We start from the raw sequence: 26,193 nt of genomic DNA, 5'->3' as shown, positions 1-26,193 counted from the left end.
AAGCCTCTGATGGCTCCGGTGATGCCCTGTACTACTGTAGTGCCGTGTATCGTCACTGCTGTCAGTGTAATACTAAAGGTACCGTCACATTTAGCGACGCTGCAGCGATCTAGACAACGATGCTGATCGCTGCAGCGTCGTTGTGTGGTCGCTGGAGAGCTGTCACACAGACAGCTCTCCAGCGACCAACGATGCCGAAGTCCCCTGGTAACCAGGGTAAACATCGGGTTACTAAGCGCAGCCCTGCGCTTAGTAACCCGATGTTCACCCTGGTTTCCAGTGTAAATGTAAAAAAAAAAAAAAACCACTACATACTTACATTCCAGTGTCTGTCCACCGGCGCTCTGCTTCCTGCACTGACTGTGAGCGCCCGCCGGCCGTAAAGCAGAGCGGTGACGTCACCGCTGTGCTTCACGGCCGGCCGGCGCTGACAGTGCAGGGAAGCAGAGCGCCGGGGGACGGACACCGGAATGTAAGTATGTAGTGTTTGTTTGTTTTTTACATTTACACTGGTAAAGCCCTGCGCTTAGTAACCCGATGTTTACCCTGGTTACCAGTGAAGACATCACTGAATCGGCGTCACACACGCCGATTCAGCGATGTCTGTGGGTGATCCAGCGACGATCCAGCGACGAAATAAAGTTCTGGCCTTTCTGCTCCGACCAACGATGTCACAGCAGGATCCAGATCGCTGCTGCGTGTCAAACACAACGATATCGCTATCCAGGACGCTGCAACGTCACGGATCGCTAGCGATATCGTTGTTAAATTGTTCAGTGTGAAGGTACCTTAACGGCCCCATACACATGAGATAAGAGTTGGCTGAATGGTCATTTGGCAGATGGCCATCTCTCCTGACTCCCCCATACACACAAATATTCCATCTTTCCTGTGGTCTGTATGAGAGAGTTGCCTGCAGACTCCTCCAGCGTAAGATTCACTGGGGAACACAATTTTTTAGGAGTTAGGTCAGACAACTGTTCTTAACTATTTTTTGGATGCTGAATCCAGAAATGATCTCAGTTTTTCTCTATCACGTCAAGTTTTTGAACTATAGGATTTTTGTCTTCTCAAAAATATGTAAACTACTGTACCTAAAGTGTTTTTTTTTTTAAATAGTACAAATATGAACAAAAAATGAAATATATAAGAAATAAGCATGACAAATGTTTTTTAACACCATCATGTTTTTTACAAAGGAGATATATATTATACATATGCAAGTATTTAAGGTAAAAATGTACATTTATAGCTTTTTCTGGAGTGTTTAACTTGAGGACAATCACATTTGATGCTCGTCAATAGTCAGCCATCATATGTACATCCCATCTACCCTGGTAACGGTCTTCCATAACCTTCAAATCTTGGTGAAATCGTTCACCTTGCTCATCGCTAACAGCACCAAGATTTTCCGGAAAGTTGGCAATATGGCAATGCAGAAAATGTAGTTTAACCCCTTCGTGACATGCGCCGTACTAGTACTGCGCTGCCGGCACTGCATTAGTGCCAGCAGCAGTACTAGTACGGCGCACCGATCACCGCGGTCTCGCGCTGAGCGCCGCGGTGATCGGGTGCGGGTGTCAGCTGTATATGACAGCTGACACCCCGCAGCAATGCCCACGATCGGCGCTATCGCCGATCGCGGGCATTTAACCCCTCTGATGCCGCTGTCAGTAGTGACAGTGGCATAGAGGGGGATCGCGCAGGGACGGGGGCTCCCTGCGCTCTCCCACCGGAGCAACGCAATGAGATCGCGTTGCTCCGGTGACCCGGAAGGAGTCCCCGGATCCAAGATGGCCGCCGGACTCCTTCCGGGTCATGAAGTGACCTGGCTAGCCGGCGCCTGCTGAGAGCAGGCGCCAGAAAGCCACCTAAACTGCCTGTCAGATCGTTGATCTGACAGAGTGCTATGCACAGTGTCAGATTAACGATCTGATCTAATACAGAGATGTCCCACCCTGGGACAATGTTAGAAAGTAAAAAAATAGAATGTGTAAAAAAAATTTTAAAAAAATCCCCAAATAAAAAAAAAAAAAAACATTTCCCAATAAATCCATTTATGTATGTAAATTAAAAAAAAACAATAAATGTACACATATTTGGTATCGCCGCGTCCGTAACGACCCGCTCTATAAAACTATCCCACTAGTTAACCCCTTCAGTGAACACCGCAAAAAAAAAAAAAAAAAAAAAGGCAAAAAACAACGCTTTATTATCATACAGGCGAACAAAAAGTGGAATAACACGCGATCAAAACGACGGATATAAATAACCATGGTACCGCTGAAAACGTCATCTTGTCCCGCAAAAAAAAAGCCACCATACAGCTTCATCAGCAGAAAAATAAAAAAGTTATAGCTCTCAGAATAATGCGATGCAAAAACAATTATTTTTTTATATAAAATAGTTTTTATTGTGTAAAAGCGCCAAAACATAAAAAAAATTACATAAATGAGGTATCGCTGTAATCGTACTGAACCGAAGAATAAAACTGCTTTATCCATTTTACCACACGTGGAACGGTATAAACGCCTCCCCTAAAAGAAATTCATGAATAGCTGGTTTTTGTTCATTCCGCCTCCCAAAAATCGGAATAAAAAGCGATCAAAAAATGTCATCTGCCTGAAAATGTTACCAATAAAAACGTCAACTCGTCCCGCAAAAAACAAGACCTCATATGACTCTGTGGGCCAAAATATGGATAAATTATAGGTCTCAAAATGTGATGCAAAAACTATTTTTTGCAATAAAAAGCGTCTTTTAGTGTGTGACGGCTGCCAACCCTAAAAATCCGCTAAAAAACACGCTATAAAAGTAAATCAAACCCCCCTTCATCACCCCCTTAGTTAGGGAAAAATAATAAAATGTAAAAAAATGTATTTATTTCCATTTTCCCATTAGGGCTAGGGTTAGGGCTAGGGTTGGGGTTAGGGTTTCAGTTATAATTGGGGGTTTCCACTGTTTAGGCACATCAGGGGCTCTCCAAACGCGACATGGCGTCCGATCTCAATTCCAGCCAATTCTGCTTTGAAAAAGTAAAACAGGGCTCCTTCCCTTCCGAGTTCTCCTGTGTGCCCAAACAGTGGTTCCCCCCAACATATGGGGTATCAGCGTTCTCAGGACAAGTTGGACAACAACTTTTGGGGTCCAATTTGTCCTGTTACCCTTGGGAAAATAAAAACATAGGGGATAAAATATCATTTTCGTGGAAAAAAAATATTTTTTATTTTCACGGCTCTGCGTTATAAACTGTAGTGAAACACTTGTTGGTTCAAAGCTCTCACAACACATCTAGATAAGTTCCTTGGGGGGTCTAGTTTCCAATATGGGGTCACTTGTGGTGGGTTTCTACTGTTTAGGTACATCAGGGGCTCTGCAAATGCAACATGACACCTGCAGTCCATTCCATCTAAGTCTGCATTTCAAACGGTGCTCCTTCCCTTCCGAGCTCTGCTATGCAATCAAACGGAGGTTCCCCCCCACATGTGGGGTATCAGCGTACTCAGGACAAATTGGACAATAACATTTGTGGTTCAATTTCTCCTGTTACCCTTGGGAAAAAAAAATTGCGGGCTAAAACATCATTTTGTGGAAAGAAAAAATGATTTTTTAATTTTCACAATGCTACATTCTAAACTTTAGTGAAACAATTGGGGGTTAAAAGTGCTCACCACACATCTAGATAAGTTCCTTAGGGGGTCTTCTTTCCAAAATGGGGTCACTTGTGGGGGGTTTCCACTGTTAAGGCACGTCAGGGGCTCTCCAAATGCGACATGGCGTCCGATCTCAATTCCAGCCAATTTTGCATTGAAAAGTCAAATGGCACTCCTTCCCTTCCGAGCTCTGCCATGCGCTCAAACAGTGGTTTATCCCCATATATGAAGTATCGACGTACTCAGGACAAATTGCACAACAACTTTTGGGGTCCAATTTATCCTTTTACCCTTGGGAAAATAAAAAATTTGGGGCAAAAAGATCATTTTTTTGTGAAAATTAATATAAATTTTTTTTTACGGCTCTACATTATAAACTTCTGTGAAGCACTTGGAGGTTCAAAGTGCTCACCACACATCTAGATTAGTTCCTTAGGGGGTCTACTTTCCAAAATGGTGTCACTTGTGGGGGTTTCCACTGCTTAGGCACATCAGGGGCTCTCCAATCGTGACATGGGCTCCGATCTCAATTCCAGCAAATCTTGCATTGAAAAGTCAAATGGCGCTCCTTCCCTTCCGAGCTCTGCCATGTGCCCAAACAGTGGTTTACCCCCACATATGGGGTATCGGCGTACTCAGGACAAATTGTACAACCACTTTTGTGGTCCAATTTCTCCTGTTACCCTTGGTAAAATGAAACAAATAGGACCTGAAGTAAAAATTTTGTGAAAAAAAAGTTAAATGTTCAATTTTTTTAAACATTCAAAAAATTCCTGTGAAGCACCTGAAGGGTTAATAAACTTTTTGAATGTGGTTTTGAGTACCTTGAGGGGTGCAGTTTTTAGAATGGTGTCACTTTTGGGCATTTTCTGTCATATAGACCCCTCAAAGTCACTTCAAGTGTGAGGTGGTCCGTAAAAAAATGGTTTTGCAAATTTTCTTGCAAAAATGAGAAATCGCTGGTCAACTTTTAACCCTTATAACGTCCTAACAAAAAAAAATTATGTTTCCAAAATTGTGCTGATGTAAAGCAGACATGTGGGAAATGTTGTTTATTAACTATATTATGTGATATAACTCTCTAATTTAAGGGCATATAAACTAAGAGTTTGAAAATTGCTAAATTTTCATAATTTCCGACAAATTTTTGTTTTTTTCACAAATAAATGCAAGTCATATCGAAGAAGTTTTACCACTATCATGAAGTACAATATGTCACGAGAAAACAATGTCAGAATCACCAGGATCCGTTGAAGCGTTTCAGAGTTATGACCTCATAAAGTGACAGTGGTCAGAATTGTAAAAATTGGCCCTGTCACTTAGGTGAAAACAGGCTTTGGGGTGAAGGGGTTAATACTCATGTTGCAACCAAGCGCTTTGTAGCTCTTCAATAGTTTCTGAACAATTTCTTTGTAATTACTTGCACGTGTATTTCCAAGAAAGTTCTTGACGACGTCTTTGAATGATAACCAAGCATTCTTCTCAAGATCTGACATAGTCCCGGTGAAACGTTCATCTTTGATGAGCTGTCGAATTTGTGGACCATCAAACACACCAGCCTTGATTTTTTTCAATGGACAGTCCAGGAAGTGCCAACATGATGTACTTCTGGAATAGTATATTCTTCCTGTCAACAAGTGGCTAATGTAGAATGTTAGGATCTCCAGGTTTAAAGGGAACCTCTCACCCCGTTTTTTCAGATTGAGATAAAAATACTGTTAAATAGGGCCTGCGCTGTGAGTTACAATAGTGTATGTAGTGTACCCTGATTCCCCACCTATGCTGCAAAATACATTACCAAAGTCGCCGTTTTCGCCTGTCAATCAGGCTGGTCGGGTGGGCGTGGTCACAGCGCTGTTTCTTCCCCAGCTTTACATTGGTGGCGTAGTGGTGTGCGCATGTCCAAGTGCCGAATCCACTGCGCGCACGTGAAGAAACAGCGCGCGATCTGCGCTATTACTGTCATCGGTGGGGGCGGCCATCTTCCTGGGGCCGCGCGTGCGCAGATAGAGTGCTCTGCTGCACGGGGCTTCAGGAAAATGGCCGCGGGATGCCGCGCGTGCGCAGAAGAGATAGCGGCGGCCATTTACCTGAAGCCGAGTTTGCATCTCGGCTTCAGGAAAATGGCCGCCGCTATCTCTTCTGCGCACGCGCGGCATCCCGCGGCCATTTTCCTGAAGCCCCGTGCAGCAGAGCACTCTATCTGCGCACGCGCGGCCCCAGGAAGATGGCCGCCCCCACCGATGACCGTAATAGCGCAGATCGCGCGCTGTTTCTTCACGTCCGCGCAGTGGATTCGGCACTTGGACATGCGCACACCACTACGCCACCAACGTAAAGCTGGGGAAGAAACTGCGCTGTGACCACGCCCACCCGGCCTGACCAGCCCGATTTGACCACGCCCACCCGACCTGACCAGCCTGATTGACAGGCGAAAACGGCGACTTTGGTAATGTATTTCGCAGCATAGGTGGGGAATCAGGGTACACTACATACACTATTGTAACGCACAGCGCAGGCCCTATTTAACAGTATTTTTATCTCAATCTGAAAAAACGGGGTGACAGGTTCCCTTTAAGACCAGATCTTGGAGGCCAATTCGACTCAACCCAATGCTTTTCTCGAGCTCTGCTATCCCACATACAGAGAAAGCAGGGATACTTTGTGTACCCACGTTGCTGACCAAGAAGGAAGCAAACCATTTTAAGGTCAACACAGATGATCCAATTGTGTGTGTCATATTTCAATAACTCTCTTTACATCTCCATGTTCTTCACGAAGAGAGACAGAATGCCCAATAGGGACTGCACCAAATAAATTGCCATTGTGTAGAAGGACGTACTTAAGACTCCGCTTTGAGCTATCAATAAACAGTCGCCATTCATTTGGATTGTACATTGAAAGCCCTAATTCATGTAGTAAACCAGGAATATTATGGCAAAACACAAAACCGCTGTCACACCGAAAGTACTGCAAAAATTTACTTTCTCTAGTACGAAAGTATGATACCTTCGCTCCTTGTTCAAGTAACTGTTTCTCATTCAGCCTTGATGCTAGTAATTCTGAAGCTTTTTTTGATAAGCCTAATTCACGTGCTAAATCATTTTACTCGTGCTGATCAAATCCCTTACGAACTGAATCCTTGTGAATTTCAAATTCTGCATCATTGCTGTCATTGTGTTCGTCAACATCACTCAGAACTTCTAGAGATGGTAGCTGTTCGAACACTGGCACTGGAATTTCAGCTGAATGAGGCATTGGTCTGATAGCTGACGGTAGATTTGGATATTTTATTTCTCTGTCGCCCATGACGGCACCACGGAGAGAGGGGATCCGCCCACCAAGGACAGGAAACCTACAGATAAAAAGGGCAGTACCACTCTCCCGCATCAGTTGGTTTCCTGTCCTTGATGGGAGACCTACAGACTTACCAGAAGGAAGATCGTCGTGGGATTCCGGGGCCAATCAGTCTGACTCAGGCAGCTGGGGTCCCTCTTCCTCGGCTGGTGTGGTGACCCGAAGCGCCACCGCTGGGGCTAGTGGGCCTCTAGGGTGTGCGGGGGAGGTGACATGGAGATCGCGGTCACCTCCCTAGGTAAGATGCAGCAGCGGCAACATCCAGGGGGGTCCCTCTGTGGTTGCGGGAGGAGCGGCGCGGCTCTCCCTTTAGAAGCGTCAGCCTGCACACTGCATAGCCCGGCGTGCAGGGAACCGCACGTTAGGGCAGGCTGCAGGCTGCAAAGAGACAGGGAGCTCCGGTGAGCAGCGGGTCATGTGCGGCACCATCTTGAGCAAACTGCGCGAGCTGGATAACACGGGCTGCTTCAGTAATCTGTTGGTAAAGGAACTGCAGGAGCAGCACGGTGGCCTAGTGGAAATCACTGGTATTTTGCAGCATGGCAGTCCAGGGTTCAAAGCCCAACATTAGAAATTACAAATGGACTTTTGCTAGTTTTTCCTGAAGAAAAAAAAAAAAAACACAGCACAGGCCGCAGCACTAGCCACTAAAAAAAAAATGCCGCAGCAGCGATAAACATACAAGGGGGTCCCTCTGTGGTTACGGGTAGTGTCGCTCTCCCTCCTGCAACATAAGCCCGCAATCTGCAAAAGCCGGGGCTCCAGGTGTGCAGCAAAAAAAAAAATACGCATGCTGCCTCTCCCAGAATCTTCTCCAGAGAAACACTGGAGCTGAGCCCGGGGCTGAAACCCTCCAGGGGGGAGTCCTTCAGCCACAGAGACCAGTGAAGAGACTCCTGGGTGGAGCGCTTCTGCACGCAGTGGAGGCACTCTGCGCCAACGCCGACTGGCAAGCCACCGCTACTTCGGTTGCCAGGCCTGGACCTCATGGGGGAGAGAAAATCGTTGACAGCAATACAGCATTCCTGATGGGACGCCGCTTCCCCTAATGATTGGCTCTCGGCGTTACCAGCTCCCCCTGTTTTTTAGCAGGTATGGAGCCAGCACAGGTAAGTGCATGGTGGAATGTTCCTTTGATAGCTCATACCTTTGTGCAAAGCTGTGCTAGAGCTTCATATGCGAGGTATGTTTTCACATATACACAGCCAGACCTTGGACCTCTAGGCTATGATAAGGCCATATGTCCAGGCTACATCTCATGATTTGGCTTAAGTTAGTTGCATGTCTTGTCCGCGCAGAGCCTTATGATTGGACTTCAAAGTGACCATTGGAAGCATGGTTTTCATTTTTTTTTTTTGGGGGGGGTCTGATAAACAGGTGTCTCACTTTTCTTTGCAACTTAACTACTCTATGCCTTGTGAGGACATATAGTGTTAATAGAGCACTTTGTCTCCATGAAGACTGCCCTTCAGCTGAGGCTCATTAGTTACCGTATATACTCGAGTATAAGCCGAGATTTTCAGCCCAAATTTTTGGGCTGAAAGTGCCCCTCTCGGCTTATACTCGAGTCACGGTGGGTGGCAGGGTCGGCGGGTGAGGGGGAGAGGGCGCTGAGGCATACTTACCTTGTCCCGGCGATCCTGACGCTCCCCCTGCCGTCCCACGGTCTTCGGGTGCTGCAGCTCTTCCCCTCTTCAGCGGTCACGTTGGACCACTCATTAGAAAATGAATATGGACTCCACTCCCATAGGGGTGGAGCCGCATATTCATTTCTCTAATCAGCGATAACGGTGACCGCTGATGGAGGAAGAGGCTGCGGCACCGAAGACCAGCTGTCCGGGAGAAGGAGCGGGACACCGGGAGCAGGTAAGTATGTCATATTCACCTATCCCGTTCCACATGCCGGGCGTCGCTCCATCTTCCCGGCGTCTCTCCGCTCTGACTGTGCAGGTCAGAGGGCGCGATGACTAGTATAGTGTGCGCGGCGCCCTCTGCCTGATCAGTCAGTGCGGAGGGACGCCGGGAGCTGTAAGCAAGAAAGGGGAGTATGGCTTTTTTTTTTTTTTTATTGCAGCACCAGCAGCAATGGCACAGCTTTCTATGGTACATCTATGGGGCAATAATGAACGGTGCAGAGCACTATATGGCACAGCTATGGGGCAATAATGAACGGTGCAGAGCACTATATGGCACAGCTATGGGGCAATAATGAACGGTGCAGAGCACTATATGGCACAGCTATGGGGCAAGAATGAACGGTGCAGCGCATTGTATATGGGGCACAGCTTTATATGGAGCATCTATGGGGCAATAATGAACTGTATGGAGCATTATATGGGGCTCCTGATTCAATATGGATATTCAAAAACACTTAACCTACTGATGTCTCAATTAATTTTAATTTTATTGGTATCTATTTTTATTTTTGACATTAACCGGTAGCTGCTCCATTTTCCACCCTAGGCTTATACTCGAGTCAGTAAGTTTGCCCAGTTTTTTGTGGCAAAATTAGGGGGGTCGGCTTATACTCGAGTATATATAGTAGCTACTTCGGGTGGGGTCAGTCTGACAAATGAAGTACACTATTCAATGTGGAGGCTTATCCGTATCTCTAAGAGATTGTTCTTTTGCTTTTAACTATGGGCCGGTTTGTCATCTTCAAGCATGACTGTAGCTCTATGCTTTATATTGTGTGTTGCTGGATATCATATGGCATCATGATACTTTTATGCATTATATTGACTGCAACACGTTGCATTATGATTCCTCTATGCATCGTATTAAGTGCCTCTGTGTGTCACATTGCATCTTAGAGCCTCTATGCATCTTACCGAGTGCCCCTGTGTTTCACGGTGCCTCTATGCATTATATTGCGTGTCTGTGTATCATATTGCTTCTATGCATTATATCGCGTGTCTGTATCATGTCACATCATAGTGCTTCTATGCATTATATTACATGCCTCTACGTATCCTATTGCATCATGATGCCTCTATGCCTTACGTTGCGTGCTTCTGCATCATGTTGCAGCACGGTGCCTCTATGCATCTTACTGAGTGCCTCTGTGCGTCATATGGCATCATAGTGCCTCTATGCATCATATTAAGGCCATGTTCACACGTTCCTGATTTCCCTGCTGTTTTTTTCTGCACTAAAAAACGCAGCTCTTGGCAGAAAACGCAGGTGCGGTTTTTGATGCGGTTTTTAGTGCAGTTTTTTTATGCAGTTTTCTCTGCAGAGTCTGTGTGTTTTCTAGGAAGTTTTTTTAGGGTTAAAATGGCTGAAAATACCCTAACCCTACCCCTACCCCTAACCCTAGTTCTAACTGTAGTGGGGGGAAAAAAAAAATCAATTCTTTATTTTATTTTTGTTACTACCTATGGGGGTGATAAAGGGGGGGGGGGGGGTCATTTTTATGCATTTTTCTCTGCAGAGTCTGTGTGTTTTCTAGGAAGTTTTTTTTAGGGTTAAAATGGCTGAAAATACCCTAACCCTACCCCTACCCCTAACCCTACCCCTACCCCTAACCCTAGTTCTAACTGTAGTGGGGGGAAAAAAAAAATCAATTCTTTATTTTATTTTTGTTACTACCTATGGGGGTGATAAAGGGGGGGGGGTCATTTAACTTTTTTTTTTATTTTGATCACTGTGAGGTTATCACAGTGACCAAAATGTGCCTGGAACGAATCTGCCGGCCAGCAGATTCGGCGGGCGCACTGCGCATGCGCCCGCCATTTTGGAAGATGGTGGCGCCCAGGGAGAAGACGGCCGGACGGACACCGGGAGGCCCGGTAAGTATAAGGGGGGGAGATGAGGGCACGGGGGGGGGGGGGCGTCGGAGCATGGGGGGTGGCATCAGAGCATGGGGGGTGGGATTGGTGCACGGGGGGGCAGCCACACTCCGCCCACGCACTTCCTGCTGCAGCGGTTCTGCACCACAAACTGCAGAAAACACGCAGATATTTTTTTCGTCTGCGGGTTTGACCTCACAATGGAGGTCAATGGGTGCAGAACCGCTGCAGTTCCGCAAAAAGAAGTGACATGGTACTTCTTTTTTACCGCAGCTATTCAGCGCGGCTTTTTTTTACTGCATTTCCGCATCATGTGCACAGTGGTTCCTGTTTTCCATAGGGTACATTGTACTGTACCCTGCATGGAAAACAGCTGCGGACCAGCTGCGGCAAAATCGCGGCGGTTCCTCAGTTAAAAACGCACTGTGTGAACATGGCCTAAGTGTCATATTGCATCTTGGTGCCTCTATGCATTATATGGCATGTCTCTGTGTATCATATTGCATCATAGTGCTTTTATGCATTATATTGCAGGTATCATAGTGCATCTATGCATCATACTGAGTGCCTCTGTGCTTCATATTGCATTATTGTGCCTCTATGCATCATATTGAGAGCCTCTGTGTATCATGTTGCATCATAGTGCCTTTATGCATCATACTGAGTGCCTTTGTGCTTCATATTGCATCAGTGCCTCTATGCATCATATTGAGTGCCGTATTGCATCATAGTGCCTCTGTGCATCATGTTGTATTATAGTGTTTCATATTGCCTCTGTGCATCATGTTGCATCATATTGCATCATGTTGCATCGTAGTGCTTCATATTACCTTTATGCATTGTATTGCATCATATTGCATCGTGGTGCTTCATTGTGCTTTTTTGCTTCACATTGCATCAATAGCGCCTCCATGCATCAAAATGTGTGCTTACGGTCATCTTATTGCATCATATTGCTTCAGTGTTCCTATGCTCAGGGGGTATCATTAGTATCATAGAGCATCTGTGCTTTCTAGTACTTCGGTTGGCTCTGGGTTAGGCTACTTTCACACTAGCGTTTTCTGCAATCCGTCACAATGCGTCGTTTTGCAGAAAAAAACGCATCCTGCAAAAGTGCTTGCAGGATGCGTTTTTTCCCCATAGACTTGTATTGACGACGCATTGCGACGGATTGCCACACGTCGACGGATGCGTCGTGCTTTGGCGGACCGTCGGGAGCAATAAACGCTGCATGTAACGTTTTTTGCTCCTGACGGACCGCTTTTTCCGACCGCGCATGCGCGGCCGGAACTCCGCCCCCACCTCCCCGCACCTCACAATGGGGCAGCGGATGCGCCGGAGAAATGCATCCGCTGCCTCCGTTGTTCAGTGCGTTAAACGCTAGCGTCGGAATCTCTGCCAGACGCATTGCGACGGGGAGATTCCGACGCTAGTGTGAAAATAGCCTTAGACCTTCTGATTTAGGTTATGCAGCCACGCACAAGGCATATTGTTGGTCTACCATTTCACATTTTTGTCTTGGGCCCCAACCCTGGCTTATAGAGTCCTAGTGGTTTTGTACCCAGTTCTAACTTCTGTTGATTCATTCTTTACAACAGGGCTTAGCTGAGCAAGCAGCTTTGCTTGAATTGTCTGAGTAAATTAGCAGTTCTTCCGTATGGAACAGTTTTTCTCAACCTATAAAGGGACATACTACTGTCCTGGGAGCAGAAAATACCAAGAGGTGGAAGGAAAAAATCCTTCCCAATTCCACATGTGACAATCAGGCTGGTTTCCTTGATTAACATCCAGTAGACAGATTCTCGTCCCATAAGTCTATTGTATTATGTTAACCAGGGACGGCACGTCTGCCGTTGGCACCTTGTTGCGAATCAGCACCTCTCTGGTGAAAAGAATCCTGTTTTTCTCTAGCCATAGAGTATGGCTACTCCCTCCATGGCTGTCTGGGTGGCTAAATAACACTGACAAGCTTGCCCCTTAGGATATGTATATGCGTGTAATATCCGTAAAATAGGAGTGATGATCCACGTTTCCCTTTCAGCGTTTCTAATGAGAAGGCCAAATCTGATAATGTTAGGAAATATTACCTGCCGGATTGTGTATTCCTTAGTTGCAATAATATCCAACCCTTGTTTGGGGTTTAGACACCTAAGGATTCGGAATAGACGTGATCTCCTGGATGAGTAATGTGTGTACACCCTAATGCTCTGCCATTATCCATGTACTAACTGTTATTGGTTTGTTCTTTCCGCAGTCCAGGACCGGAGGCTAGTGCACACGCGTGGGGTGAGAGCGCGCCCTTATGACGCAAGCAGATGCCGCGGTGCATGACTGGGTAATCCAGTCTGAACAGGCACATGTTGCTTCTCCAAGTCCCCTCCTCGTGGAAATATAGAGCAGGTGGTCGGGGGCCGGTACTCAGAGCCCTAATATGTGGCAACGGTCAAAAGGCTGGTCACCCAGACTTCTCTGGTGCAACTCCTCAGAATATTAGCCATAATATTGATCGTGAATGTTTCCAGGAGTAGAGAAGACCATATAGGAACCACCAAACTGCTGGAGGGGGGGGGAACCTGGAGGAACTTCCTTTCAGGTTCCAAGTTAGAAGAGGGAGTTTCCAATAACAGCTGTCTTAGAGTTTCTGCAAGGAATTGGAACAGGGGCTAGCCACAAATACTTTAAAAGTTCAGGTCTTGGCTTTAAGGGCCCTGTACAATTACGACCCGGCTGGGTATCGGGGATATCCAGGTTCATCAAAGCGTTGGCCAGGTCTAGACCCATCCCCTCTCGGTTTACTCCTCCTTGGAATTTAAACTTTGATATTATATCCCTATCCAAACCTCCTTTTGAACCCCAGTCAGAGGCTTCTCTGGGAATCTGTCCCTTAAAACATCACTTTATGAATCGGTGGGTTTCCAGGTTCATCAGGGCAGCAGGTAGTTCGAGGCCACTTCCAGTAAAGTTCCCTTCAACGGGATTTATTTTCGGTCCTTAAAATCCTGTCTAAACCGCCTTCGAACCCTTAGAGGATATCCCATTAAAACTCCTATCCCTCAAAACATCCCTGCTCGTCGCCCTCTCATCTGCTCGTAGAATAAGCAACATACAGGCTCTATCTGCTAACCCTCCTTATACACGGTTTTTAGAGGATAGTGTTACTCTCAAAATAGATCCAGCATACCTCCCGAAGGTGGCATCCCGGTTCCACAGAACTCAAGAGATATCTCTCCCCTCCTTTTGTCTTAACCCTAAAAATAGGGAGGAGGAATCATTGCATACACTAGATGTCAGGAGATGCTTCATGCAGTACTTAGAAGCCACCAGAGAGAGTAGGGAGGATGCATCTCTTTTTGTGTGCTTTCAGGATCCCTGGAAGGGGGGAAAAAAAAAAGCCTCCAAAGCTACTCTGGTGAGATGGATCACAGATGCTATCAGCCTATCATACTCATCAAGGGGAATGTCAAGGCTCACTCAACGAGAGCAGTGGCAGCTTCTTGGGCGGAGAAGGCTGGAGCTTCGATTGACCAGATATGTAGAGCTGCTACTTGGTCATCACTTTCCACATGCTATAGGCACTATAGATTGGACCTTATCTCCTCTTCGGACCTTACTTTCGGCAAAGGGTTTTTGAAGCGGTGGTCCCTCCCTGAATGTACAAATCTATGAAATCTCTCAGTGGTGCTGTCATGGGCGACAGAGAAAAATATAGTTCTTACCGATAACGGTATTTCTCTGAGCCCATGACGGCACCCGTACATTCCCTCCCTTCACTCATGGGTGTGCACGTTAATATAGTGCCATAGTTTATTTATGACAGGTCACGCGGTATCTCAATTAAGTTAAGTAATATTGAAACTAATAAGCTGTTCCATAGTCTCCCATTGTTCTCTAGTAAACAACTGATGCGGGAGAGTGGTACCGCCCTTTTTATCTGTAGGTTTCCTGTCCTTGGTGGGCGGATCCCCTCTCTCCGTGGTGCCGTCATGGGCTCAGAGAAATACCGTTATCGGTAAGAACTATATTTTTTACTTTTATTTTTCCTGTTAAATCCTGATGTTTTCACTAAACAGAAGTAACAGTCTGTGGAATGACTTTTTTGCTCTCTCCACACCATGGGAATACCAAATGCCAACTTTTCACACGTTCCTTTGGTCCACATCCATAAACTCTCGACACACTGCTTGCACACTATGTGAGGGGCCCATGGCTTATCTTGATCACCGAGTTTTACTTTAAAATATGCTTGTTTGACAAATGCACTGATGTTTGCCCTTTGAACTGGAATGGTGAAAACACCACAAATATAGCAGAAGGAGTCAGGGTTGTTTAGGCATTTACGATGAGAGGAAGAAGGAGCAGACATGATCTGAAACAAAGGAAATATGTACATATGTAAATAAAACACTGAGATGGAAAGTTACAAGCTTTGAAAACTAACAAAGAAAAAAATCATAAAAGATATATAAATTACAACGAAGCGCCCAATGTAAAGAGAAAAGCTATCACAAATCCTATTTATTCCTACTATGATAAATTTTTTGTGTAAAGATATTGATAATTATGACGTATTGGGAGCTGCACACACCTCTCACCACACTGTCTCAGTTGTGACTACTCTTACAAGTTGCCACGTAGCTCTATATGAGTCGAATTGTAATCAGATAACAAGTCTTATTACAGATATCAGTGCAATTGTGCTTCTCTGGCAGGTAAGTTGTGGAGGAAAAACTTGACGTGCTAGAAAAAAACTGACTACATTTTTGGAATCCGCATGCCAATTTTAGTATAAATCAGCTCAAAAACCTAACTCAACAGAAATTGTTCCCCAGTGGATTATCTACAGGAAGAACAAACGGATTATCCTCTGAAATTCAGGATGTCATATCCTTCTCTGCCCTGACATCATTTGTCGGGAGGCCCCCAAATACATTATATGGTCGCCCAAACCTCCGAAATCAGTGCTTTCATGGAACTATAGTCTAATGTATATGGGGGCGGTAAAAGGTAACTTATTAGATGCCGCCCCTGGCCCGGCCTAATAGACCTTCATACATTGCAGGCCGGACACCATTATTAGGCATGTAAGTATCGTAATAACTAGGCCGCCCCATACTATCGAGTACTTGGGGGCGGGGGGGAATTACGCCAAACTCTGTCACACCTACTTAGATGTCATGTTTGCTTTTTCACAGCAGCAAGTGGTTAAACTGCCAGGGTTTTTGTTGAAGCCTCATCTGGGCCATCCCTGCGGTGTACATTTATGTTCTGGTGCACAAAAAGATTAATTTCTTTTTAATAAATGTTTAACATGTTAAAAATTATAAAATGTGTCTTCTGCTTTTTCCATGTTTTTTTCATTTTACAAGAATTGTTGGAGCCAATTTTCTTTAGAAACATGTCAATATGTTGTTTTTTTCTGGTGAAAGCTTAAGGCCAGAAATAAACCCCATAAATCACTGTACATGGAGACTTTGGGATCAGATCATTTCTATCCGTGTTGATTGTGGAAACAAAAAAGCTTTTCTAAAAGCCTCAAACTTCTGTGTGTGAATCAGACCTGAGATCTAACGTGATAGAAGATTACAGTGCGGGGAAGACGGGAAACCTTCATATAGACGGCCGGTGGTGATGAGTCAGTGACGGACTCTGGACAAATATGTTTCTAGAGCCGTAGTAGAAGATGAAGATGTCGTCCTCATCATGAAGTAGTTATTTCTCGTCGCGTGTAATGAATATCTCCTGTAGTATTGCTAATGCCAATTCCAAGGTCGGTAAATGAGACGAGAATTAGCGTTATGGAACATGAATCTATGAGAAACGTATTCAGCTGCCGACTCCGAGGAAGAAACTGCTTGTTGTCTGTGGCCTAAATATATAGGTTTTATTAGTAGATGTAAAGAAGAAGACTAAATACAGTAAAATAATAAATCTCCTCATATGTTTCTCTTATCTCCAGTAATTACACAAGATTCTCATGATGTTACCTCGGCTAATCTTCTCATTCAGGTCTCTACAATATCGGATTTTCTCAGTGAAGATCTTCTATAAAAGAAAATTTCCTGATTTACCCATCAAAGATAGATATGGACAAAGACAAGATGGCAGAAAAAATATCACAGCTCACCCTAGAGATCCTCCTCCGGCTTACTGGAGAGGTGAGAGATTCTGATGACGTGACATTACATCATTCTTATCTATGGCAATGACAGATGGACAGAACTGGAGAGGTGAGGACTCTGGAAATGTCTGTAGTGAGATTTATTAATGTGTCTCTCCATTACCAGGATTACATAGTGGTGAAGAAGACATCTAGTGATCGCTGTCAGGACCCTGTGTCTGAGGGATGGAGAAGACCCCCGAGCCCAATCACGGGGCCTCCACATCACCTCCTGATACATGAGGACATCAATGACCAGAAGATCCTAGAACTCCTCTACAAGATGATTGAACTGCTGACTGGAGAGGTGACACTGCTGGGAATGCTGGGACATTATACAGTAACTCTATGAAGGGACCGGGGGGATGACGGTATCATTGTACGTGTCAGGTTCCTATAAGGTGTCAGGATGTCACTGTCTATTTCTCCATGGAAGAGTGGGAGTATTTAGAAGGACACAGAGATCTGTACAAGAACATCATAATGGAGGTTCCCCAGCCCCTCACATCTCCAGGTAATAGACAGGACTAAATACACACGGCCTATAATTGTATGTAAAGAATGAATTCACTCACTCCCTGTATGTGTTTCCTCCAGATCTATCCAGTAAGATGACAACACCAGAGAGATGTCCCCGTCTTGTTCTTCCACAGGACTGTAAACAAGAAGATCCCAATGCTCCTCAAGATCATCAGGTAGATGGAGAGAAGGTGTCAGGAGATCTCCCCTATGATGTGTAGATGCCGGTGAAGGTCTTGTGCTCAGTCTTGTTTTATCCACCAGTATTATATGTTTTATACTTGTGTAATGAGAACGGTGGAGATGGCAGGATTAGAGCTGGTCATAGATGTGACTTCTTCATCTGTTGGTGACTTTTATAATATTTGTTTCAGGGCGAAGATCTGACCCATATTAATACTACAGAGACATATGGAAGGGGGGATGAGTGGTGTAAAGAGGAGATTCCCACATATGGCTACCCAGGTGAGTAGTAACCACTAAATGCAGAGAAGTCACAGATTCTTCTCAGTCACTGGCTGTGGCTGCTTTATCGGTGGTGTAGTCCATCCGTATTACTATGATCACCATTTTGCCTCTAGACCACAACATTCTCCTCCCACCCATAACTGTTCAAATGACTTTGGGCATTAAAAGTTCTTTTCTATAGAACTTACGACCTGGAGGCTCCAGCTACCCCCTGGGTTTAGGAGACGCTATTACCTGCCCAGATCTGTGAACTACAAAGCCAAATGACAGCTACGTAGAATGTGCTGACAAGATAGAACATCACTTGAAGAAAAATATTATGATGGGCCTGTAAGAGAAAGCGGAGGGTAATGATGCTGTTGGCTTCCTAGAACCCTGAGATCTTATCGGATGAATCTCCCTTCTGTGCTGCTGAATGTGATCATATGGTCCTTACAAGACCAGGTCCAGTCTTTCTGGCCAAACTTCACTTTTATAATCGACAACATTAAATGTGCAGTGAGGCCAAGTGTGAATTTCTGTACAGTAACAGAGTTTCCCTTTATCCTGACTTTTCAATTTGTATTAAAACCGACTAACTTCAAGGAGGATTGTGATAATCTACATAAAACACATCCCACCTGTGCCATGATATATCTCTGAGCTGTGCATGGCTGATGGCTGTAATATACATTTATTCCCGCCTGCAGGAGATGTGTTGGCTCGATTCATGGATTCACTCCACGTCATAAATTACATTGTTTTTGATCCTAAGAAATTCAGATTACTGCACAATCTCTCCTGAACTGGAGAGCAATATTATTTTCTCTAATCTTCTGGTCAGGATTCATAGTAGCTCCAATGGTCCACCATAAATGAATGCAACTCTGGTTTACTGTTGTTTAATCTGTATTTGTAGTTTTCAGTTAACGAGATTTTTGTGCTCAGGGACGGGGCTGTGGGCGGGGCTTTATGTGGTGCTCTGGGGCGTGGCTTTGTGTTGCTCTGGGGCGGAGCTGTGGGCGGGACTTCTTGTGGTGCTCTGATTACATATTCATCTGTATTGGCTTATGACAGGTCGCTGATCCCTCACTGACCTGCCCCCCATTTTTACATAATGCATATAATAGTGTTGATATTATTGTTGATAATGCCTATAATATTGTGGCTATTGGGAGGCTTAGAAAAAAAATAAAATCCAGCAAAATGTCACCATCGGCGCCTGTCCAGTAGCATCTATCTCTTACTTATAGTTACTACTGCGAAGGCGTCGCCATCACCGGTGACATTTTGCTGGATGTAATTTATTTTTTCTAAGCCTCACATTTAGCCACAATATTATAGGCATTATCAACAATAATTATCAATGCTATTATATGCATTATGTAAAAAGGGGGGCAGATCAGTGACCTGTCATAAGCCAATACAGATGAATATGTAATCAGCGCACCACATAAAGCCCCGACCACAGCCAGGCCCCAGAGCAACACACAAAGCCCCACCCCAGAGCACGAGAATCTCATTAACCGAAAACTACAAATACAGATTAAACAACAACCGCAAGACGGATTTCATCACCAGGTATCAGTGTAATCAGTATAACGGCACCGACCTGACAGTGTCTGTAGGTTACTGTGCACAATCCTGCTGACAGGTTCCCTATAAGACATCTCTGCTCTGCACTATTATACACAGTTCTCTTTAAATGTGTAATATTTCTTCTTGAAACTCATCTGGCAGAAAATATTGGAGCTTACGATAGTTTAGATTGTGAAGTCACTGAGCCCCGTGCTCTAATTACCGCAGAGAGGTTTCACCACTAGCTACTCATTTATTACTGATGGAGACTGTTCAGTTTGATCATTTCAGTAGATGTTATTGTCTATAGTCACAGTTTTTGATTACAGTAGTGTCCAAAATAATCTGATTTAACCTCTTCCTGCGGCCAGTTTTGTGTTCTTAATCAGGCCCCATTTTTACAATCTGACATGTGTCACTTTATTTGGTGATAAGTTTGGAATTATTCACAAAGGATAATAGAAAACAAATGGATCTTACTAATTATTTTCCAAATTCTCACTACACCATGTTCCAAATTATTATGCAAATGACATTTTTCTCGGATTTTCCTAAATAGTCGGTGCAAATGACAGTTAGTCTAATAAGTCATCACCCGTTAGAGTATATATCGAATTTCATTGAAGAAACCTCCCTATAATAACAGTATAATCTCCAAAATGAATATAAACTCAAAACGCACTTATTAGGCACAGTAGAATTTCTAAACCTTTGATATAAAGAACTGAAAATGCTCATTTGTGGAATTTGCAGTATTAGGAGGTCACATTCACTGAACAAAAAAAGCTATTTAACTTCAAAACCTCCTAACAGGCCAAGTTACATGCTAACATAGGACCCCTTCTTTGATATCACCTTCACAATTCTTGCATCCATTGAACTTCTGAGTTTTTGGAGAGCTTCTGCTTGTATTTCTTTGCATGAAGTCAGAATAGCCTCCCAGAGCTGCTATTTAGATGTAAACTGCCTCCCACCCCCATAGATCGTTTGCTTGATTATACTCCAAAGGTTCTCTATAGGGTTGAGGTCAGGGGAAGATGGTGGCCACACCATGAGTTTATCTCCTTTTATGCCTATAGCAGCCAATGACTCAAAGGGATTCTTTGCAGCACGAGATGGTGCATTGTCATACATGAAGATGATTTTGCTCCTGAAGGCACGTTTCTGCTTTTTATACCATGGAAGAAAGTTGTCAGTCAGAAACTCTATATACTTTGCAGAGGTCATTTTCACACCTTCAGGAACCTACCAGCTGTTTCCCCATGATTCCGGCCCAAAACATGACTGTTCCACCTCCTTGCTGACGTCGCATCCTTGTTGGGACATGGTGGCCATCCACCAACCATCCACTACTCCATCCATCTGGACCATCCAGGGTTGCTCGACACTCATCAGTAAACAAGACTGTTTGAAAATTAGTCTTCATGAATGTCTGGGCCCACTGCAACTGTTTTTGCTTGTGAACACTGTTTAGGGTTGGCCGAATAGTAGATTTATGAACCAAAGCAAACCTTTGAAGGATCCTACACCTTGATGTTTGAGGGACTCCAGAGGCACCAGCAGCTTCAAATATCTGTTTGCTGGTTTGTAATTGCTTTTTAGCAGCTGCTCTCTTAATCCGATGAACTTGCCTGGCAGAAACCTTCCTCATTATGCCTTTATCAGCACGAACATGTCTGTGCTCAGATTCAGCCAAAATCTCTTCACAGTATGATGATCATGCTTAAGTTTTTGGGAAATATCTAATGTTTTCATCCCTTGACCAAGGCATTGCACTATTTGATGCTTTTCGGCAGCAGAGAGATCCTTTTTCTTTCCCATGTTACTTGAAAACTGTGGCCTGCTTAATAATGTGGAACATCATTTTTAAGTAGTTTTCCTTTAATTAGAATCACCTGGAAAACTAATTATCACATGTGTTTAAGATTGATTTCAGTGATCCATTGATCCCTGACACATAATACCATCCATGAGTTTATTTGAAAAACAATTAAATCTTTATGACACTTCCAATTTGCATAATAATTTGGAACACGGTGTATACCCTACATATGATTGTACACTACTCTCTGGGCACATGGCAGTGTTCAGAAGGGAAGGAGCGCCATTTAGCTGTTTGAATGCAGATCTAGTTGGAATAGCTTGCAGACACAATGTATTGGGAGCACTGTTCGTGGTCAACTGGCAGCTCAAAAGATCTCCACCATGAACATGCTTGGCATTATCTTCTCTGCTTTCCGTATCCCAAGGATTGCCTTGCTCATCGCTCTTTATCACCATTACATGGATCTGGACTTACACTGGAACCCCTAGTCTTGGACCATGGTGTTACCTCCTATTCTGTGTTATTAGAATAGTCAGGTAGCTGGGTCAGAACCGGATGGACAGAATCAGACGACACAAGAGTAGTCGGTAAACGGGCCATAGTCACAGCAGTAAACATATACACAAGCTGAGCATAAAGGACTGAACCGGAGCAGAACAATGCTGTTTCTGGCAGATTCCGGCCATATTCTTTGAGCATTAGTAGGGTGTGGTACTTTCCAATTGGCTGAAGTAGAGAGCAGATTACTCCACTTGGACAGCAGGAACAGATCCCAGATGAGATTGGACACACCATATGCAGAAGCCCTAATATGAATAAATTACAGAAAACCAGAATAGTCAAAATCCCCATAAAGTGATTCTATTTTATAAATGAATTCACTGAGGGTTATAATCTATACATATGTGGTCAAAATTGTTGGTACCCCTTGTTTAATGACAGAAAAACCCACAATGGTCACAGAAATAACTTGAATCTGACAAAAGTAATAAAAAATAAAAGATCTATGAAAATGAACAAATGAAAGTCAGACACTGCTTTTCAATCATGTTTCCACAGAATTTAAAAAAAAATAAAACTCATGAAATAGGCCTGGACAGAAATTATGGTACCCCTGAAAATAATGTGACAAAAGGGACATGTTAAATCAAGGTGTGTCCAGTAATTGGCATCACAGGTATCTACAGTCTTGGATTCAGTGAGTGGGCCTGTATATAGGGCTACAGATACTCTCTGTGCTATTTGTGACATGGTGTGTATCATACTCAACATGGACCAGAGGAAGCGAAGGAAAGAGTTGTCTCAGGAGATTAGTAAGAAAATTATAGACAAACATGTTAAAGGTAAAAATTATAAGACCATCTCCAAGCAACTTGATGTTCCTGTGACTACAGTTACACATATTATTCAGAAATGTAAGATCCATGGGACTGTAGCCAACGTCCCTGGATGTGGCTACAGGAGGAAAATTGATGACAAATCAAAGAGACAGATAATACGAATGGTAACAAAAGAGCCCACAAAAACTTCTAAACAGAATAAAGGTGAACTTCAAGCTCAAGAGCATCAGTGTTAGATTGCACTATCTGTCCTTGTTTGAGCCAAAGTGGACTTCATGGGAGATGACCAAGGATGACAACATTGCTGATAAAAAATCATAAAGAAGCCAGACTGGAATTTCCCAAACTACATGATGACAAGCCACAAAGCTTCTGGGAGAATATCCTATGGACAGATGAGACAAAAATGGGACTTTCGGGCAAGGCACATCAGCTCTATGTTCACAGACAGAAAAATGAAGCCTGTCAAGAATAGACCAGTGTCCCTACTGTGAAACATGGAGGAGGCTCTGTTATGTTCTGGGGCTGCTTTGCTTCATCTGGCACATAGTGTCTAGAATCTGTGCAGGGTACAATGGAATCTCAAGACTATCAAGGGATTCTAGAGAGAAATGTGCTGCCCAGTGTCAGAAAGCTTGGTCTCAGTCATAGGTCATGGATCTTGCAACAGGATAATGACCCAAAACACCCAAGAATGGCTAAGAGGAAAACATTGGACTATTCTGAAGTGGCCTTCTATGAGTCCTGACCTAAATCCTATTGAGCATCTTTGGAAGGAGCTGAAACATGCTGTCTGGAAAAGGCAACCTTCAGACACAAGACAACTGGAGCAGTTTGCGCTTGAGGAGCTGCCAAAATACCTGTTGAGAGGTGCAGAAGTCTCATTGACAGTTACAGGACTGGTTTGATTGCAGTGATAGCCTCAAAAGGTTATGCAGCAAAATATTAACCCTTTTGCACCAGAGCCTGTTTTTCCCTTCATGATTGGGCCAATTTTTTCAATTCTGACCAGTGTCACTTTGAGGTCATAACTCTTGCGCTTCAATGAATCCTGGTCATTCTGATATTTTCTTGTGACATAATGTACTTTATTATGATGGTAAAATTTGACTTGCGTTTATTTGTTAAAAAAATAAAAATTTGGCGAAAATTTAGCAATTTTCTAAAATTTAATTTTTATGCCCTTTAAATCAGAGTCATATCACACAAAAAAGTTAATAAATAACATTTCCCACATGTCTACTTTACATCAGCGCAATTTTGTTAGGAAGTTATAAGGGTTTAAAGTTGACCAACGATTTTACAACAAAATTTACAAAACCATTTTTTTTAGGGACCATGTTACATTTGAAGTGAGTTTGAGGGGTCAATATGACAGAAAATACCCAAAAGTGACACCATTCTAAAAACTGCACCCCTCAAGGTGCTCAAAAACACATTCAAGAAGTTTATTAACCCTTCAGGTGCTTCACAGGAATGAATGGAATTTGGAAGGAAAAAATAAGCATTTACTATTCTTTCACAAAAATTTAACTTTAGACCTACGGTAATTTTTTTTTTACTTTCACAAGGGTAACAGAAGAAAATGGACTATACATTTTGGCTTGCAATTTCTCCTGAGCATGCCAATACCCCATATGTGGGGAAATCTACTGTTTGGGTAAACAGCAGGGCTTGGAAGGGAAGGCCATTTCACTTTTTGAATGTAAAATATGTTGCAATTTATTAGCGGTTGCCATGTCACGTTTGGAGAGCTCCTGATGTGCCTAAACAGTGGAAACACCCCACAAGTGATAACATTTTGGAAAATAGACCCCTTAGGGAACTTATCTGGATATGTATTGAGCACCTTGAACCCACAGCTGCTTCACAGAATTTTATAACGTAGAACCGTGGAAATAAAATTTTTTACAAATCTTTTTAGCTCCATATTTTGCATTTTCATAAGGGTTAAATGAGAAATTGTTCCATACAATTTGTTGTACAATTTCTCCTGAGCACGTCGATACCCCATATGTGGGGGAATACTACTACTTGAGTGCATGGCAGAGCTTGGAAAGGAAGGCGCGCCATATTGGAGAGCAGATTTTGCTGGAATTGTTTGAGTCACATGTCAAATTGTCAGCCCCGGATGTGTCTATCATACCGTTGCTGCCGCCTCGCCAGTCAGCGTCTCTCTCTCCGCGCTCGCTCCCGGCCTCTGCTTCTCGTGCACGCACGCATACCAGGTTCAGTGCTGCGCGTGTGCACTTCTGATCTTCAGTCGGTCCTCCTCTTCCTCTCCTCTATAGTCCTGGAGGACTAGTACCCGGAGGTCAGTTCTCCTTATTGTCCTCTCTATGGTTCTGGGGGTTTGTTACCTGGAAGTGCTACCCTGCCTGTAGGTATTTAAACTGCTTCCTGCCGTCCCTCTGTGCCTGGTTATAATTTGTTCCTTCAGGTGTTCCTGGCCGCTCTTAGTGTCTGTGAAGTTCATGTTCCCTCTGACTTTGGGTATATCCTGTCTTTCCTGTATCCTGCTAGCCTCTGCGTCTCCTCAGTTCCTCCGCCAGTCCCTGTACTGCTGCAGTTTACCCATCAGTCCTGTGTCTCTGCAGTTCCTGTCTTTCCTGTATCCTGCTAGCCTCTGCGTTTCCCCAGTTCCTCCGCCAGTCCCTGTACTGCTGCAGTTTACCCATCAGTCCTGTGTCTCTGCAGTACTCTCTCTATAGGACTGCACTCGGGTGTCATCTGAGTGCAGCCTGATTCTATAGCATAACTCTGTGGTCCTACTCTCTCCGCCTCTTCTTGGTCTTCTCCCGTCCTGGTCCTCCAGCTTCCGTGGCGATTGTCCCTCACGGGCCTGCCCCTAACTCTCCCTGTATAGGGGAAGGTCTATCTGGTCAGCTCGTCCGTGAGGGGTTCGTCGTCGCGGTCTAGAGGGTCCACTTTCCGTTTTCCTTCTTCACTATTGGACTGCACTCGGGTGACATCTGAGAGCAGCCTGATTCTTACAGCATAACAGTGTCTAGTGGAAACCCCCCAAAAGTGACCCCATTTTGTAAACTAGACCCCCCCAATGAACTTATCTAGATGTGTTGTGGGCATTTTGAACCCCCAAGTGCTTCATAGAAGTTAATTACCGTATATACTCGAGTATAAGCCGAGATTTTCAGCCCAAATTTTTGGGCTGAAAGTGCCCCTCTCGACTTATACTCGAGTCACGGTCGGCGGCAGGGTCGCCTGGTGAGGGGGAGAGAGGTCTGAGGCATACTTACCTGCTTCCGGGGCTCCTGACGCTCCCTCTGCCCGTCCCACGGTCTTCGGTGCTGCAGCTCTTCCCCTGTTCAGCGGTCACGTGGGACCGCTCATTAGAGAAATGAATATGGACTCCACTCCCATAGGGATGGAGCCGCATATTCATTTCTCTAATGAGCGGTAACGGTGACCGCTGATGGAGGAAGAGGCTGCGGCACCCGGAGACCAGCTGTCCGGGAGAAGGAGCGGGATGCCGGGAGCAGGTAAGTATTACATATTCACCTGTCCA

At 44.4% G+C, this 26,193-nt stretch overlaps 1 protein-coding gene across 2 annotated transcripts in view; it reads left to right on the top strand.

Moving 5' to 3' along the window:
* Positions 1-26,193, top strand: part of LOC138669655 (gastrula zinc finger protein XlCGF57.1-like) — a 54,035-nt gene that overhangs the window by 11,142 nt on the left and 16,700 nt on the right. For both annotated transcript variants that reach the window (XM_069756315.1, XM_069756314.1), the window contains exons 2-6: positions 16,808-16,956; positions 17,086-17,265; positions 17,349-17,472; positions 17,556-17,653; positions 17,852-17,942. In XM_069756315.1, the coding sequence (XP_069612416.1) occupies positions 16,885-16,956; positions 17,086-17,265; positions 17,349-17,472; positions 17,556-17,653; positions 17,852-17,942 (565 nt within the window). In that variant the 5' untranslated portion in view covers positions 16,808-16,884. The remainder of the gene's footprint in view (positions 1-16,807; positions 16,957-17,085; positions 17,266-17,348; positions 17,473-17,555; positions 17,654-17,851; positions 17,943-26,193) is intronic.

Source organism: Ranitomeya imitator, chromosome 3, assembly GCF_032444005.1.
Source record: "Ranitomeya imitator isolate aRanImi1 chromosome 3, aRanImi1.pri, whole genome shotgun sequence".
Classification (NCBI taxonomy): domain Eukaryota; kingdom Metazoa; phylum Chordata; class Amphibia; order Anura; family Dendrobatidae; genus Ranitomeya; species Ranitomeya imitator.
Note: the sequence above shows the minus strand (reverse complement) of the source record. Positions and strands in the feature narration are given on the sequence as shown.